Source organism: Limulus polyphemus, unplaced genomic scaffold, assembly GCF_000517525.1.
Source record: "Limulus polyphemus unplaced genomic scaffold, Limulus_polyphemus-2.1.2 Scaffold33, whole genome shotgun sequence".
Taxonomy (NCBI): domain Eukaryota; kingdom Metazoa; phylum Arthropoda; class Merostomata; order Xiphosura; family Limulidae; genus Limulus; species Limulus polyphemus.
In genome coordinates, this window is record NW_013665643.1 from 1386198 (window position 1) to 1404883 (window position 18686).

General features: G+C 34.0%; 1 protein-coding gene across 2 annotated transcripts in view; it reads left to right on the forward strand.

Moving 5' to 3' along the window:
* Positions 1-18686, forward strand: part of LOC106460406 (nuclear receptor-binding protein-like) — a 44627-nt gene that overhangs the window by 20033 nt on the left and 5908 nt on the right. The window contains exons 4-12 of one of the 2 annotated variants that reach the window (XM_013920103.2): positions 4358-4398; positions 10237-10331; positions 11621-11719; positions 13445-13500; positions 13902-14003; positions 14098-14230; positions 14471-14630; positions 15576-15762; positions 17423-17542. In XM_013920103.2, the coding sequence (XP_013775557.1) occupies positions 4358-4398; positions 10237-10331; positions 11621-11719; positions 13445-13500; positions 13902-14003; positions 14098-14230; positions 14471-14630; positions 15576-15762; positions 17423-17542 (993 nt within the window). The remainder of the gene's footprint in view (positions 1-4357; positions 4399-10236; positions 10332-11620; positions 11720-13444; positions 13501-13901; positions 14004-14097; positions 14231-14470; positions 14631-15575; positions 15763-17422; positions 17543-18686) is intronic. The other variant, XM_013920110.2, reaches the window with a different exon arrangement.

Here is an 18686-nt window from a genome sequence, read left to right on the forward strand (position 1 = left end):
GAAAATTACTCTGCATGTTAGATATATATAAAAAACAGGCATGAGAAAAACATTGCTTTACAAACCTTAAGACATAATAAAAAATTTTTTTTATTTTGCATATGAAATAATTGTAATGTTTACTGAAAATCTGCCAAATTTCGTTAACATATGCTTACTAATAAAAAAGATATAGCATGAAAACTATAACAAGCACAAAATGTTTATGCAGGGACTGAGCTCATGCTGAAAGAGTTAATGTAATATTTGCATCATGCCTATCGATAGTTCTCCACTCTCCTACTTTCCGTGTGACTTATTTGTGCATTAGTCATGAGAGTACTTAAGTTTTACCATCCTACCAAAAGCCATATTTTTGTTGTTGACATATTTGTTGTTTATGTCATAGCTGCCTTTCTCTGTGAATTGACAATTTACTGTTATCCTTCATGTTAACCCTTTTGTTAATTTTGAAACTTCTGTTTTGAATTGAGATCTTATCTCTCCCTGCTCCATTTGAATCTCATTGTGTCATGTTTTGAAAGGAGAACACGAGGCTGCTTAAAAAGATTTTTTGATAATACCATTGGATTACCAAGGTAAATTTGTGGGATGTCTATCAACACATCCCCATATCCCAGTCATCTCTTGTGTTTCTTGGGTTTGCCATCAGATAGTGGTGTACCAATTTTAAGCATTTCCTTTTGGTTTAGATTTGACTTAATATGTCTTTTAATGATACTTATAGCCTTGTCAGTTTTCTACAGTGACTTGGTATAGATATTTATTATTACCTGGATGACTGGCATATAGTAGCTTTTTCATCTATCCAGTCTCCAACACATGCGTGTCTGACCACTTAATTGGCAAAATCTTTTGGGTTGATCATCTGTACTTCCAAATCATTATTTGGTTACTCTGGGATTTTGGATCAACACTGTTCAGGGGACTCTTTAACCTCTTTTGGTTCATTGAATTTTAGAGTTGAGAGTATGCAAGCTTACATGTGCCATACAACTTTTGACATCCTCTTTGCTTTGAGGACTATGGTTTTGCTCATCTGAGTTGTTTATGTGCTCTCTTCAAGGGATTCAATAGAAAATGAAGTGTTACTTGTTATCATGGGTTATGCCACTCTCCCTATGCACTGTTGATTCCCTTTACATTTGTTTGATTGGAAATCGAACACTGTGGGATATCTTTACAGATGCATCTCAGGGTTGAGGCACAGTTTTAGATCAGTGCATTTCTGACACTTGGGGTCTATATCAAGATAGCATCTCATATCAGTCTTAAACTCTGGACATGTTATCTTCGCTCCACTACACATAAGTCCTACTATATTCAATATAAGTGTTATTTATATTCATATAATCCAGTAGCATTATATAGCAGTTATCAAGGAGAGACAGATTCTGTCAGTCCATGTCGAACAGCCTGTTATAGTGGCTTTACTCTCACAATGTTCACCTTCAGGTTTTTCATCTGCTGATGATGCTTAACACTCCGGTAGAGCTCTCTTTTCAATGAACTTGGGGTTCTGCCTGCTGAATGGACTCTTTACTAATCTGTTTTCCATTGGTGTGTGATAGCCATGGACATCTAATGATCAGTATTTTATGTCTCTCCATAAACTTATTGTCTTCTTATTTTATGTCCTGTCTCTGAAATTTCTTTGTTCCACATCTCTACATCAACATCAGACCTCCATATTACACTCTGAGATTTGAAAAATACATTTCTGCAGCTGGCTGTTATCTGGTCCTTTGTGCGACAAGCAGGATTCTCATCTCATGTTGCTCATATGTTAGCAAGGTCTTGCCAATACTCTTCCTTCATAGTGTATGAATCATGTTGGACTGATTTTCATCACTTGTGTCATCAACACACAGTCTCCTTTTGTCACACTGTTCAGCTGATGGCATCCTTTTTCCATTATCTCTTTCATGAAAAAGGTCTTTCAGCATTCTATATTTGTGGATAAAGATTGATTTTATTGACCACATTGCGATGCCACTTACTTAGTTTTCACTAGCATCATCCCTTTTTTATGTATTTTGATTTCAACATCATCTTATGACTCAGTGCTGTTCGTTTTGGGATCTCAATATTGTTTTACTTCTCCACTGTTTGAGCTTTTTGCTTATCTGTTTTTTCAGTCATATTTTCTTCATATCCTCACTTCAGGCAGGAGACGCTTGGATCTTTGTTCTGGATTCATTATATTTTCCAGGCATTTGCTGTGTTTGTGTCATGATAGAGCATTTTTTCCTAAAATTTGGACTACTTGGGAGGGTAGCTGTTGTTTTTCTTCTATTATTTTGCCTGTTCTTTAGGATCCTTATTCTTGAATCGTTTCTCTGTCCTATCCAAGTTAATAAGTGTTATCTTGTTCATATGGAATTGTTTAGAGGGTCTAAGACATATTATTTACACCTTATGTTAAGTCCTGCTGCTCGGATTAAGTCCATGTTACTTTGAGCAATTAGCTTTCCAAGATTTGTCTTGTTTTTCCATATGCAAGCTGCATATAGAATTACAACAGAGCAAAAAGGGATATTGTTATGAATCTTTGTACTGTTTCTCTGTTTCACCTTATGATTGGGTTTGTTGTTATTTTCTTTATGATGTTTTCATTCCACTGTCCTCATTGTTGATCCAATCCTTAAATTTACCTAGCCTTCTTCAATTTTCTCTAGGTGACCTAATTTATTTTGCTTGCTTGTCTTTTCTGTATGGATGATGAGAGATAAGATTTATTCTACCCTTGGAGCTGTCCATTCGTATTTTACTAAAATGAGAAATGGTCTTGTCTACTCTACTGAACATCTTCAACAACAAAGAGTATTTTTGCATCTCGTATATCTCCACTTCTCTCTTGTTGATACTACCTTTGATTACTGTCCCTCAAGCCTAATAGAACAGGTACTAGCTCCTTGGGCAAACTAGGTATTTTGCTGGGAAGAATGCTTCTTCTGAATGTCGTTGTATTAAAAGAATGGATTAGTTCTTGTGAATTATCACATACTCTTAAAAAGTGCCTCATTATCTCCACTTCTTCTCAAATACAGATTAATCCTTGTTATATAGTACGTATATATCCTGCTTTTTTATTTCTCATACCAGACTCCACTAACCATCAATTGGTGTTGAAGGATTCCTTCTCCATCCATAGCCTGTTGTATTCACACCTACTTCCCAACAACCATGAGATATGTAGTTTCACATCAACCACAAAATATATCTGGCATTGAGTGGAAAGTAGAAATAAAAGAATCCCTTGATGCATGCATAAATAAGTCACTTGGAAGATGAGAAAGTGGAAAACTATGGGTAGGTATGATTCAAGTATTGTCATGTGTCAAGGACGTACAGAACTTTTGGTCATTTGATCTTGATAAAATCAAGGTCTACTGAACAATAAAAGGCTAACCATGTATAAAGCAAGTACCTGTTTGAATTCATTTTATTTTTCTGATATAAAAGTTAGTGGCCAAGCTTATAGGAACATCATAGCTTGTTTCTTTTTTGCATTTTACTTTATAAGGTTGGGTGACACAACAATTTCAATATTCATTGAGTATTTAGGTTAAATCTTTTTGACACTTATGATGATAGCTGTTAGCTGAACAAAACATTGTTTTCTTACGTTTATTTTTATAACTTGTTTATGTGATATTGCATGCATTAATTTATTGCAAACATTACCACTAATTATTAGGATGAGACTTTTAGTTGCAGAGTTGAATGAAATGGTTTTGGATAGCTTTATCTCTGAGTTTTTATTATTTAGTCACACCTACATTGTTAACATTACATTGTAAAATAATCATTTGTTCATAAATGTAAAAATTGAAAAGAATTATTGTCTTAAAACATTGTAAAATACAATTTCAAAGAATATATAAACATACCTTTGTCCATATGCTTGTAGCTAGTCAAAAAACGTTTTTAAAACTTTATTATGCAATGTATTATGTATAGGCAAGGATTTTTCACCCTTTAAATCCATACTCCTCTCCCTCTTCCCTAAGATTTTTTGAAATTTGAGTTTTATTTCTAGATGGCAACTTTTGCTGTGAAAAATGCTAGGTGCCCTCTTAAAACTGTACCATTTTGGACATGCACATGTTTATACAAAAATCTTGGGGGGGGAATACAACCAGAACATGTTTATAAATATACTATGCCTTCATATGCAACATCAGTAACCAAATAAAATTCTGAATGAAAATCCATGTTATTAAATCATTAAGATAAAAATTCACTATAATATTTTTATTTATATTAGAATTTAAAGATTCAAGGATTAACATACAGATATTTGGCTTAGAACTGTGATCACAATGTAATTTGTCACTTTGTAATCTGTTTTCAGGCTTGGAAACGATGGTGTACACAGATCTTGTCTGCTCTTAGGTGAGATCATAATGAAATATATATGTTAATATTTTCTGGGTTTTTATTGCTCATTTAAGAATAAATACATACATACATATGAACTTCACAAGCTTCAATTAGTGTTGCAGTTTCATTAAATGATCTTTTTGTTCTTTGTGCAATGATGTATTGTTTTTGGCAAATTTGATTTTGATTCACAAAAATGGTATTTTAAAAACTATTCCACTAATGTTCTTGCTTAACTGGTCATTAATGTATTTTACATAATGCCTTTATTTCTTAATAATAGTATAAAGTATGCCTAGGTATAAAAAGTAACAGATTTTTTATTATTTTGGGTTTTAAAATTTAAATAAAACTAAAAGAAACACTATTCAAAAATCTTAAATTGATCCCTATTTCCTTGTTTAAAAATATGTATTACACACACATACACAGTTGTTTGTATTTTTTTCACCACCTCTTCCAAACTATTAATGAATGATGTAGCTTTATTTATTTCTGTCATTGTACTTTATTCTTCTAAAATTTCTCTTAGAATTTATGTCCACTCAGCAGTAAATTAAGGGCTTATAACACCAGAATTTAGGGCTCTCTCCTGCTACAACAGACACAGTATAGATAGCCTGTCACTGTGCTTCCTAGTACCCTAATAAAATAATTCGAATACAATACCTTGCCTCTTATCACATAATAGCTTTTCTCAGTTATTATTGCCCTCTTTATGGTAAAATATTTTTTGCTTGCCATTAGCCTTGATACTCCCATCTACCCCATGTGTTTAATGTGGTTTGGCTGTGCTGCAGCATGTGAGTAATCATGTAACAACCTTGCACCAATAGGAGCACTACACATTCTTCTCACACAGCTATCATACCTTGAATTATAGAATCTGACCTGACTTCTCAATTAGGTAATCAAATGTTTTGATGTATTGCTTGCCAAGCTTTGAGTTTTCAAATTTGGCTATAAATTTGCTCATGGTTTTGAACTTAGTTTTGTACTTAACTTTTAAATGTTGGTAGTCTAAAAACAGTTCTATACAAGTTATGTTTTTTGTGAAATTTTTTTATAATTTTTGACATCAACTTATTTTTTGTTTACCAAGACTTTTCATCTTGGATTACTTATCCACTTCCAGTTCAGTTTTGAATTTGCAGTTTGTTGTTATGACTTCTTCAACTGCTACCTTAGATCAACCAACTGTTCTTATAACCACAGATGTTACATTATCAGCAGAGGAGGTTTGGCACTCAGATGTTATGAAATGTAGTCATTCATATAGGTTTTTCCCTCCTTCTTCCTTTACTGTGCAATCTCATGCAGGTGTGATTGATGCACATAGACCTTCATCAGATTTTGTGGACTTCGTAACATTGGTTTGTTGTGTTTTATCCTTATCCTCTGTGTTGTATGAACTGTCCCCTTGTTGCAACTATTTTATTTCCTCCCTCTCCTGATATCCATGTTTATGCTGAGCAGTTGGAAAACAATTACACTTGGGAATTAGCATGTCTTGCCCCCTCCCCCTGCACTTCAGATGCTCATGCTTAGGCTATCATTAAGATTCAAATCTGTTTTGGGATTCTCAACAGCTAATTTCTTTAATCCCAGTTTGGGGTTTAGACCTGACACTTCAGTTCATTTTTCACAGGCTTAATTTTCCCACCATTTTAAACATTAACCTTCTTCCTACGTTACCTCTCTTTACATTCACCTTTTGTCTGAGGCTGTTCATCATTCCTCTGTGGGTTTTTTTGGGGATGGCTATTCCTTATTGTTATCCATGTTAGCGCATTTGTCATCCTTGGCTCTTTTTCTTCACACTTAGTTTCTATGTTGTTGGGATTTGTTAGGCAGAGATGCCATTCTGACATAGGTTTGTTTGCCCCTCCCTCACCTTTTTAAGAGTCTTATGCAAGGCTCATTTTTTCTTCAGTCCATTTTTGGGGGTCTCCCTCGAGTCCTTGGAGTCTCATGTAGAGTAAGCCTGTCTCCATTCTTCCATATTCCCCCTTGCCACATGCCTGTCCCAATGTTCTCCTGCTCCTTTTCCTGTTTCCTGTCCCTCCACTTCTGTTCCCTTGCCTGTTCCTTCTACCTGTGTTTCTGAGTCATGTCCCCATATTCTTTGCTGCCACCCCATCTACTGTACATGGTATCAGTGTCTATCAGGTAGGTACAGGACTTGTGGGGGCCAGGCTGTACAATTTCATCCACCTTTGAAGGACATTCACCACAGATTCTTGGCTGTTGTCTTATCAGAAGGACTCTCACTTTTTCACTTTCCTCCTCTCTTATCTCCTTTTGCAGTTCCTTTTCTTCTCCCAGAAGATCCTATGTCCTGGCAGTGTCTGTCAGAGATGATTCAGAACCTTCTATCCAAGAGTACTATAGAATCTGTGGCTCAGCTTAGCCATGGGTTCTATTTCTGATTGTTTGTTGTCCCCAGAAAGACTGGGGAATGGCAACCTATCATCAATCTTTCCTGTGTGAACTGCTTTTCAGACATTCCTTATTTCACCATGATATTGTTTTTGTCACTTCGATGGGCTTTTACTCCAGGTTTGCAGAAGATGACAAAGTTTGACATGTATCCAGTGCTTACCTCCATATCCCCAGCATCTCGTCATTTTCTTCAATTTGTCCATGGGGGGTTGGGTCTACCAGTTTCGATCTCTTCCATTTGGCCTCTCCTTAGCCCCTACATATTTTTTGAGTAGTCAAAGATTTTGCCAGATGAATCCGCTCCCAGAGGCTTTGGTCGCATCATTACATGGATGACTGGTTTCTTCTAGCTCCATCATTGGCAGTATCTTCCTGCCACTCTCAGTTTCTTTTCAAAGAAGCTGCACTTGTGGGTTGGTTGATCAAGGTAGAGAAATCTGTACTGATCCCAACTCAATATCTTGTTTGTCTTGGGGTCTTTTTCAGCTCCTACCTAAGTCAGGCCCAACCATTTCTAGTTTGTCTATGGTCCATGGAGCTAGCAGTTGAAAAGGCACAATCCTGTGTCGACCATTGCAAGCTGTTGGGTAGCCCTGTCCTCTATCTTCTGCTTTTTCCAAGTTCCACCATATTTTCTCCTACCGTCATATCCCTTATGTCCCTATCTTTACAGATACTTTGTCCTCCCTTACCCTGTCCATTCCCCCTTTTGAACCTTTAGTGACTTGTTCCCTGTACCACCTTACCTTAAAAAACTTATTTCATTCTCTTTTTTAGCTTCAGGACATTGTCAGTCAGATGTATTTGCTATTGATGCCTCATGTATTTGTTACCACAGCACCTGTGTCCTCCTTTACCCAGATAGAGCCTTCCTTCCCAAGACCTCTGCTATTCGTGAAGGTAATTTCATCTTATTCCTATTTTCTACTTGTATTCCTTCTCCTATCCGGATCTCCTCCTGTGTCCAGTCCATGCTTTGCCATCTTATGTAGTATGCAATGCTTCTGTGGTTCGCATTCCCCTCTCTTTATCCACTGGAATTCTTCCATATCTAGAGACCTTTCCCCCATTACCCCTACAGGTAGGATTCACCAAGTAATTAGTGTATTCTTTTTTGTCCATCTATGACCATCACCTCTGCCATGTTTCCTATTACCAAATCCATTATTTCACTATGTCTGCTTGTTTTCATCGTACTTTGGATATCATCCAGGCCCACATGTGGACCACCCTCACATGTTCGTGGCACACTGTTTCCATCTTTTAGCCGTCTCCTTGTGAACCAAATATCGTCTGCCTCCTGTTGCTGTCGTCTTGCTCAGTACAACTGTGAGTGGGTAAGATTTCTATATTTTTCACTTTCAAAGTCCTCGTTATTTGTTTCTTGTTGGATCCCACTCTGTGGTGAATGTTGCCTTTCCAGGTATACTTATTCTCAATCCTGCACTGTACGGCCTTTAAGGTTTACAACACGCACTATTGAAATTGGGTGTTCTGTAAGGCTGTTCGTAGGATCTTCCTCGCAGTGTTTTGTATAATAAGTATGTTTGTCCCAGACCGTACACTTATGGACTAGCATGAGTAAAGCAGATGAGGATTGCTGCCCATTCTTACCGATCCATTGACGAAATCTGGATCAATCTTCTTTTCAAAATAGGTTTCATGGTCACTCAGTGCACTGTTTCAGGTGCTGCATCCCCCTGGACTCTTACCACTTACCAGCTCTTAAGTGTGTTCAATTCCAAGCAGATGATGATAGGGTGGTGGTGTACTGCCAGCATAGATGGTGTAAAACCTTCCTCCTACCATGGCATGGATAAAAATTCCTTTGCTGCCTAGTTATGAAATTAAGTTTATCCACCAATAAATGCAGATACTACTGTCTGAATGTCAATTCCCAGATAGTCTGGTTTTGGATTAGACCCAGACCAAACAACATGAGTCCTCACAAGTGAGATGAATGGTTGAGGACCTCCTTTCTACCATGGGACAGATGATTAATCCCTGGTGCCATGGGTTTTGGATGGAGTTGATCTCTCACATTGGTTGAGGACCTCCACTTTCCAGGAACAGGATGATTCAGTTCCGGTCCCTAGAGTTTTGAGGATGGAGTTTATCTCCTGATTGCAGTCTGGCATGCCATAATCATTTTGCATTAGGGGTGCATCTGGATTCGATTGATTGAAGGCCTCTTCCTTTCTGGGACTGGACATATCATTCCTGGTTTCACTGGTTTGAGGATAGAGTTGATCTCTATATTGCAGCCCAACTTGCCATCATCATTTTGTATTAGGGGTGCATCTGGATTGAATTAGTTGAGGACCTCCTCCTTCTGGGGACTGGATCTTCCTTTCCTGATCTCAGCAGTTTGAGGATGGAGTTGATCTCCCGATGAGCTGAGGACCTCTTCCTTCTGGGAACGGGAAGTATCAATCTCGGTTCCTACAATTTTAGGCTGGAGTTGATCTCCCAATCATGGTTTGATGCACCATAGCCACTTTACACCATTGGCATGTTTAGCCTCCATTGGTCGAGGACATCCTCCTTCTGGGGACTTTGTGTCATTCCCATTTCCAGTGGTTTGAGTTTGGAGTTATTTTCCCAGCTATGTCAGGAACTTACCCTGTCCACTATTTTTTAGGCATATGCCCGCTATTTATCGTATGAGCCTCATTGCAGCCCATTTAGCGACTGTTTTTCATCAAGGACAAAGAGTATATCTGGTTCAGATGTGGTGCAGTCTCCCACAGAGATGTCATACTGCCTAGGTTCTCTTTCTATACATTTTGAAAGCGGTTAATCTAGGTTGCACTGGCCCCTCCACCAGATAAATGTGGGATTCTAGCTATTGTGTAAGTGGAGATAAGGTATTGTATCAGAAATTTTCCAATACAGAAAATGCATCTCTGATAGATACCTATGCTCACACTTCCCACCCTTACTCTCCACCTCCAGTGTTTTGTTCTTGGTGCCTAATCTTCGAAGTAAGGTTAGACTATAATTCAGGAAGTGATAACTATGTGAGGAGAATGTGTCTCATTCCTATTGGTGGAGGGTTGTTGCGGGATTATTTACATGTTATGGTGTAGCTGAACCATGTTAAACATATGGGGGCTGGTGAGAGTATCAAGACTAGTGGTGAGCAAAAAATTTGAGAGTGCAGTGATAACTGAGAAAAGCTATTATGTGAGACAAGGTAAGTATCTTTTTGAAATACATTTTCTATGTAGGAAAATTATAACTTATAATAATAAATTAATTTATAACTTCAAAATTTTATTGTTTAATAACAATTACTTTTCCTGGTGAAAAATGTTTTTTACAGTATCTTTAAGTTGTTACTTTATTTAAAATTCTATACCAATTTTTTGTTGATGGTAAGGTTATTTTTTTCTCTATTTTTACAAGCTACTTACATTCCTGTTCACCTCCAATAATCCATGGAAACTTAACATGTGACACTATTTTCATTCAACATGATGGACTTGTCAAAATTGGGTCTGGTAAGAACTAGCAGTTTTTCTTGAAATTATCATTTACTTGTTTTAATGATGCAGCTTTTTTATACTCATATTTGTTTTTTTCAAATGTTGGACTACCATGATTATTTTACAGTCAGCTCTATTCATCAAACTGAATTTGTGGAATGTTGGTTGTAAGTTTATGGAAGCTGTGTAACAAACTTACAAAACTATTGGCAATAAAATAATAATTCATAATTTATTTTTATTTTATCATTTTATTTGCTTTCAGGACTTAATGTGCTTATGTCTAATGTAACTTAATGTTATGTTTTATATTGAAGGTTATTTTAACTTTTGAGTTTTACAGAGAATATATATATATATTTTTTTTTAACGTAATAATTTAGTTGCATGCAACTGCATCATCATAAGGAAAGGAAAATGTTAAGTATATTTTTGTTGTTAAACTGCTGGAATTATGCTCTGTTTCTATCATAAATTATTGATTGAGTTTTGAATATTTGTTTTAAAAGGATATGTAAAGTTTTTTTTTTATAATGGATTTAAGCATTATGAAATATTCATTAGCAGATTTTAGGCAAGTTTATAAGTAAAACCAATCTAGTAGTTATTGTTTACAAAATTATTATTGTTACCTTTGCCACCAAAGGTCGACAGAGGTTATGTTTTCACACCCACCCCCCTGTGTGTGTTTGTCAGCAAGATTTCTCAAACTGCTGAATTGATATGGATGAAAGTTGATATACGTTTGGACTATGACTTACCTTAGAAGTGACTAGTTTTTGGAGGGGTCAAGATCACAGTAAGGTCCTAAAAATCAGAAAAATCCTTTTCTGTTAACATGTGGACCAATTTTTCACACTATTTTTGCTCTATAACTCAGTCAATAATCATCAGATTTTGGTAAAACTTGGTGGACACGTGTATAATATTATTCCTCATTGTTCTGCCAAAAATGATCCATGTCTATTAATAACGACAGACATACCGACACATTTTCATATTTTTTTAGAGCTGAATACAATCAGTGCTACGTGGCGGAGGTATGTGCTCTACTGAGTGCCCCTCTAAGTACTTCTCTGTTTTTATAGTCATGACAAATACTAAAACTGACTTACCTTTACTTTAGTAAAAGGAATCATCTTGCTACTAGAATTTTTGTAAAAATACTTTGTTGTTTAGACTTAGTGGAATTTTATCATTAGTTCTTTAGTGTGTGAAACTGCACTTGTTTAAACAAAACGCTTATGGAGTGGTCATTTTTTTGTCATATTCCTTACAATCTTGGACTGATGTTCTTTTAACAGTGGCTCCTGATGCTATTCACCGACATGTGAAAACCTGGAGACAAGACATTTCCAATGTTCACTTTATAGCTCCCGAGTTTGGAAGTAAGTCAGTACCATGTATGTGTCCACTTTCTGCTAACTTCTTTCTTCTTGAAGTATCAGCTTATTAATGTCTGTTTCTATTCTATAAAACTAATCCTAGAACTCAAAAGTCTGCATTATTATCTTTCAGAAAAATCTCTTCATTAAAAGTTAGTGTAGCTTTTAACTAATTGTAAACACTTTCTCTGCTGAAAAATTTCCATGGAAATTTTTCTAAAAAAAGAGAGAAATAGGAGAGTTATAAATAAATTTCTTTATAGAAACAGCCATTAATGAAATTAATAGTTTGGATTTATTTTAACCTGTCTTTTTTTTTTCATCTTGGGGAAAAAAATATCAGCAGAAAGTAGAGGAAATTTCTTAAGACTGAATTTGTCTTCAAAAAAAAGTTACGTTCTTTATTTTATATGATTGTATTTCATTAATAAAATATAATGATGGATATTTTTTTTCTGAAGTAGTGCCATTCCTTGAACTATAAACATTTTTTGAGCCAACATTTAAGCAAATGCTGGAACTAATTGAGGGACCAAAGTTTACAGGTATCAATATATCTATATATAGTTGGCATCTTAAAACTTAATTATTTTTTATTTGCTTACGTCTGTTTCATGTGTCAATAAAATAACATATTTTGAATATAATAACTTTTTTGTTTGACAATACTAGCTTATAAAGTTAGATTAGTAATGCTTTTTTAAGTCTAGCTGTAATATATTTAACTATAACTGTGTTAGTTGTGCTGTCCTCTGAATTATATGCACCTTTATCCTGTCTGTGTTGTGTTAGCCACATACTTGGAGATTTAACAGGAAATTGTGTACAGAACTGTGTGAAAATTTGACTAGAATGAATGTGCTACAAGCAGTTAGTCATTCTAACATAAAGTGTTACCTATTACACAGACACTGGTGTTGGTTGCTTTTACACTTTGTTCCACATTTATTGAGTGACAACTGCTCATAAGTCAGATTGCAACTACAGAATATTTATTCCAGTTTTTAAGATACCACTAATATGATAATTTACTTGAAGTTTTTTTAATACTGTATATATTGTAACAAGAACCAATAAAATTAACTGACTAGCAGTGTAGCTATAAATATGATACTTTTATAAATGCAAGTTACATGTTCGATTACAGAAATGCTCAAAAAATGTGTGAAATTATTTTTAAATCCAACTTCTGAAATTTTGAAGATGTTCGTTTACAGCAAACTTTGGAAGTTCCATTTATGTATCTCTGTATAAGATATTTAAAGTTACAGATAATGGTACTAGTAAGTGTATGACTTACTGTTAACAGTCTGCCATTTCAACATCCTTAAAGAATAATTTGTAAAATGAAAATGTATATAAATCCTCGTATTAAGTAGCAAAACCTGTATCATGAACACCTCAAGACAGGAGTTTTTAGAAATGTCAGCTCTTATAAGCTTAGATTGGTCAGTGATATAGATTAACAATCAATTTATTACAGAAATTCAGTTTTGTAGAGTTGGCATGCGTTTATTCTTGATAACACGTTTCCTTTGTATGTAACATCTTTAAATATGAAGGTTCAAATGTAAATGATTGAAAATCTGTGATGTGCCAGAGGCTAACTGTATTATGTCCTAGATCTTACAACTTGTACATCAGTGTCACATAATTGTAAAATATTATTTCACTGTTTATGTACACGTAAATACTAAATTACTTTTACCTTCAACAGTAATTTTGTTTTCTTTTAAATTTCAGTCTCATTAGTAACACAAGCAGTGGACATCTATTCCTTTGGAATGTGTGCCTTAGAGGTATGTGCAGATATTTCTGAACTAGTAAAATTACAACATAAAACCATCAGCGTTTGGATTTTGTCTGATAGATGGGATATCCCCAATGCATTTGGGTGTTATTACCACAAACATTATCTGTTATGACAATAAGTTGACAACCAGGACCGATAATGGTATTTCGATTTGTAATTCATTATTGTTTTATAGTGCTGATTTAATCATCTATTAACAGTTAATGTAATCAATAGTGTGTAAGCTATTTATTTATATATATGACCAATAAAACATGATGTAATTTAACTTATCATTCTTATTCTGAAATCACTCAAACAGTTGAACAGAATTTTCAGCAGCTACTTAACTTTGTGTAGTGTTTGCAAAGTTTATGTGAGATTTGTCAATTATGTATTTTTTTGTAGATGGCAGCTTTAGAAATTCCAGGAAATGGAGAGTCAGGAACACAGATTAGCAGTGAAGTTATAAATAAGACCATAGAATCTCTTGAGGATCCTCTACAAAAGGTACTTTGGGAAGTATCAATGTTTATTTGTGTGAATATTAAACAGAATGTGCCTGATTATAAGGTCATGATGACATTTTTTTTATCCTTTAAAGGACTTTATTCGAAAGTGTCTCAGTAAAAACCCAAATGATCGACCAAAAGCAAGGGAGCTGCTTTTCCATCCCCTAATATTTGAGGTGCATTCCCTTCGTCTTCTTACAGCTCACACTATAGTCAACCATGCATGTAAGTCTTTGGCTAATCTAATTTCCTTACTGAACTAGGTGGTTTTTGTTTGTTTTTTTAACAATATTTGGAATTCAGATTTTTTAAGGTTAAAAAAAATTTTAGAAATTAGAATGTCACTTCAGCTTAATGACTCATTTTTCACTCTTAAGATCAATATTTCATAATATTGACTTAATTACATTGTTTTATTAAATGTTTCCAGTTTAATAAAAACATTTCTTGCATATTATAAACTAGCTTTCCAGCCTGATCAGCTCACAGATGAAGCTTTTAAATCAAGATGTAGTAAAGATGATGTTATTGGAGAGATCCAGCATAAAGATAAAAGGCCGGGAGTCGTATTTTGTCGGAGTGATGCTCCAAAGCTAGAACTAGAAAAGTTTCTGGAGGATGTCAGGTAAAAGTTCTTTAATGTAAGTTGATGTGAAAATAGTGTTAACATTTTCCAGGTGTTTATACTTCCCACATATGAAACTGTTCAGATTTTGTTTCTGGATAAATCTTGGTAATAGAAAAAAAGCTGAGCTATTTGTATAAAGCTATGAAGTCAAGAAGTCAACATTTTAGAGCTGAACTGTGAGCAATGTCTGTTAACATTGTCATATTTGAAGGAATAAAAGGTCAGATAGAACCATTTATACCAAAATAATCATGGAAAGTTTAATTCAGATATACTTTTATTATTATTATTATGAGCAGCCCTAAGACAATTTAAAGGGCCAAATAAACAGCAGACAAGTCTAGGACAACTGCCGTCAGGCAACTGTCAATCAAAGGATCTGAGTAATTTTTTGATCTGGATTACTCAGATCCATAAATATGTTATATAATAACATATACACAAATTTTAGAACCCATTTGTAATATTGTTTTTTTATTTTCTTTAATAAAAGCTAGTTTGGTGCCCATGACCTATCTAGTCAAAAGTTAACTATATAAAGGTGGTAGTTGCCCTGCTCCCACAGTAGACATAAATGCTACACAAATTTGTTCTTTTTAGAAATATATTTAGTGCTAAGAAGTTGTTTGACCTCATATGATGTTACATCTGTGGATCACATTACTTAACTATGTTTATCTTTTCTGCTAATTATCTTAGAACTTATACAACTTTTTCTCATTTCTTTGAAAAGCAAAAATAGATTTAAACATTCTGAATTTTTGGAAAATCTTGTATATATATCCTCATATTTGTAGTTATTTTTTTGTGTATAATATTTACAATATAGTTTGTAAATCTATTGAAAACCTTTCAACTTACTTATTTAAGAAATTTTACTGTTGCTTTACTTTCCCTCTTTTTCCGTGTAACAAACTAGCCTTCTGTTATTCTCTTATCTAGAAGTGGCATATATCCACTTACTGCCTTTGCTATGACACACCTTCCTGTGGCAAGGGCTCGACCCCATTCCCCTGTTGCATCAGAATCCGTGAAATCCTCTTCACCAGAGCTGGCAGATGTAGAAACTAGGCGAATTGTCACCCTAGTGTGCAATATTAAGCCTCAAGAAACCGGGGAGAATCTTCTGGTATGTTGGGTGATTCATTCTAATATTTATACATATACAATTACATTTTATAATTAATGTCAAATAATTGTTTAGATTAGTGAAGGTAGTATCATAAAAAGAAACAGACAGTTACTTGAGTCATTGTTTGGACTTACTAGTTCTAGACTGATGTCTAATTAATTGAAAAATTTAATTAAGATTTCACAGAGTATAAACTGATCCCTTTCTAACTTGGGAAGACTTCTGCTTTTTCTGTGTAGAATTATATTCCACACATATAATTTTGTGTGTATTGTTCTTATAGTTAAACCAGAAGTTGATGTCTTCATTTAAAATAGATTTGGCCAAATATAGGTTCTTAGAGCAATGATCAAAGTGAAATAACTTTTTTACTTATTTGAGAACTTGAAATTCACACAGAATGATGCAAAATGTTTAATCGCATTCTGCACTACTTCATTAAAGAAATAAAAACTCCACAGTTAGTTTCATATCTGAAAGTGGCATCTCTCCATTTCCATACATTTAGGGTAAGTAGTTTAGCAAGTTTTGTGGATTTAATATTTTTTAATTAAACAGGTTTCCCATGCTTCTTGGAAAACCATTTAAAACACCTGGAAACTTGAAATAGCCCCTATTGTGATTGCCACATACAAAAACAATGTGAGCAGTATTGAAAACATTACCAGAAGTGTGGGACACCTCACACATGATTGTCATGCTTACATGCAGTTGTATGTTTTTAATTCCTTGACTTGAACTTTCAAATGCAGTCTGAGAGGTTAAGACTAAGAAATATTAATATTGTAATGATATGAAAAAATCTTTAAAGAATTTTGAAACTTCTCTAGTTAAATAGTTAACAATTTTATAGTATTAAAAAAACTAGCTTTTGAGTGAGAAGTTATTGATACAGACAGAAGTTTAGAAAAACTGGAAATGCACTTGCATGCTGATAAATCAATAAATCAAACAACTTAAAGCTTGTTAAACTAGTCAGTGTTTAAGTGGCACTTAACAACATCCAGACCCCTGTTTTGACTATTCAGTGTTTCCTATCTAGCTGGAACTAGTTGTAATTAAACAGAAGTCCTATTTGTATAAATAGATTAATGACTTAATGGTATTACATATTGTTAGACTGTTATTAATCCTTGTTCAGTAATTTCTGAAAACCATAGTTAAATAAGCAAATTATTCAGAAAATAACAGAATAATGAATATCAACTTGCTTTAATTTGTTATTTATTAAAGTCTTACACTAAGTAACACTGATTATGTTTGCAACTTGTAAATAATAAGCAATATATTAAGTTAAAGCTAAACTTTTATTTTGATACACAAGGTAAATGTCAACAACAGGCATCATTATGCCACACCCTCACATTGAGTTGTGTACGAGCAAAATGCATTCATGCTGTTCTCCACAGTCGTTCTCACAGAAGTAGTATTAACTAATATTTTGATTACTTGGATAGTTGGAATAATTGAAAACACTAACTTATATCAGTAGATTATGTTTGTGACATTAATCAGTGTAATCAATGCTCATAGGTAATCAATTATGTGAAATTAATCAACCACTTCTATTACTAGTTGAGTTAAATAACATGATATTGAGAGTCTGTGAGAACTACTGACATGTTTAATGCTGTGATTATTATTTAACTGAGACTAGATGACTCTGTTGCTTCAAATGGATGACAAAATTCATCGTCAGTTATCCTGTGAAGTTACCACCCAAGATACTTCTGGCGCTCTAGCTGAAGAACTTGTACTGTATGGTTTTATCAACAAAGTAAGCATCTGCATTACTGTTTACTAGCATGGGATCTAGGGTTGGGTGTTTATATTATTATGCAAAAAAAAACTTCCCATTTGCCTTTCATAAGTAATCAGTTTGTGTTTATGAGTACTGTACATACTTAGAATACAGAAGCTTAGTTTAGTTAGATATGCTTATTTCTTAGAACAGTAATTAATAATTCAAATTGTTGTGATAAAAGTTGGAAGATTATTGTAAAAGTACTTATAAAAATTTATTTTTTTTAAATGCTACCAGAAACTGAAATTTCTTGAGTGATTTTGAGTAAACAGCTATAAAGTGTAGCCATTACATTGTCAAGTACAACATTGTGCCCTCTGCCCAGCAGAATTAGTATCATCCTGTTAATGATTTGAAATATTAGCTTTTTATTTATGACAAAAATAGAAAGATATTTTAATCCAAATTATTACATTCCCATCAAAATATTTGGATTTTACAATAGTGTTCAATGATATCAGTAATGAGTTGTTTCTGTTGATTTATATTCCATGTGTTGAGTTCATAAAGCTATCTGTACAGTTTTCATAAGACCTTCACCACATTTAATAGGAATGATATAGATATTTAATTATCAATAATATGCTAACTCTATACATCATAGCTAAAATGTAGGTTATAAATTAATAGGGGTAATTTTAGACCCGTGTACATTAAAGTTCTAGTGAGCAAACATTATTTTCTATATATTTAAAAGGTGCAGATATGCGTTTGTTGGTGTGGAAATGGATATTTTATGCAGTCAATAAAGAACAGAATTTTACAAAAATCTGATTAATAAAGAAAATGTAAATCAATTTAGTGCTCTTTATATAAATGACGTAACCTATCCTAAAAACTGCATTGAATAAAGTAACTTAAGTTCGTATTAATCATTGGTTTGTTTAAGGTGTAGTGATTATGTATATGTATTGTTAAATAGTGGTCTTGAAAGAGAAATACACAGTTATCTTGTAAAACTGTTTAAAGTGGAGCTTTGTTATGATTGGTTAATTTTTTAAGACTTGTACATCTGAAAGCAACTAGTATGCATGTTTCACACACAGTTCCATTCACTCGTGTTTCAAAGATAATTTAAGTTTCAGTCATTTTTTTTTAGTAATTCTTTATCTGAGGC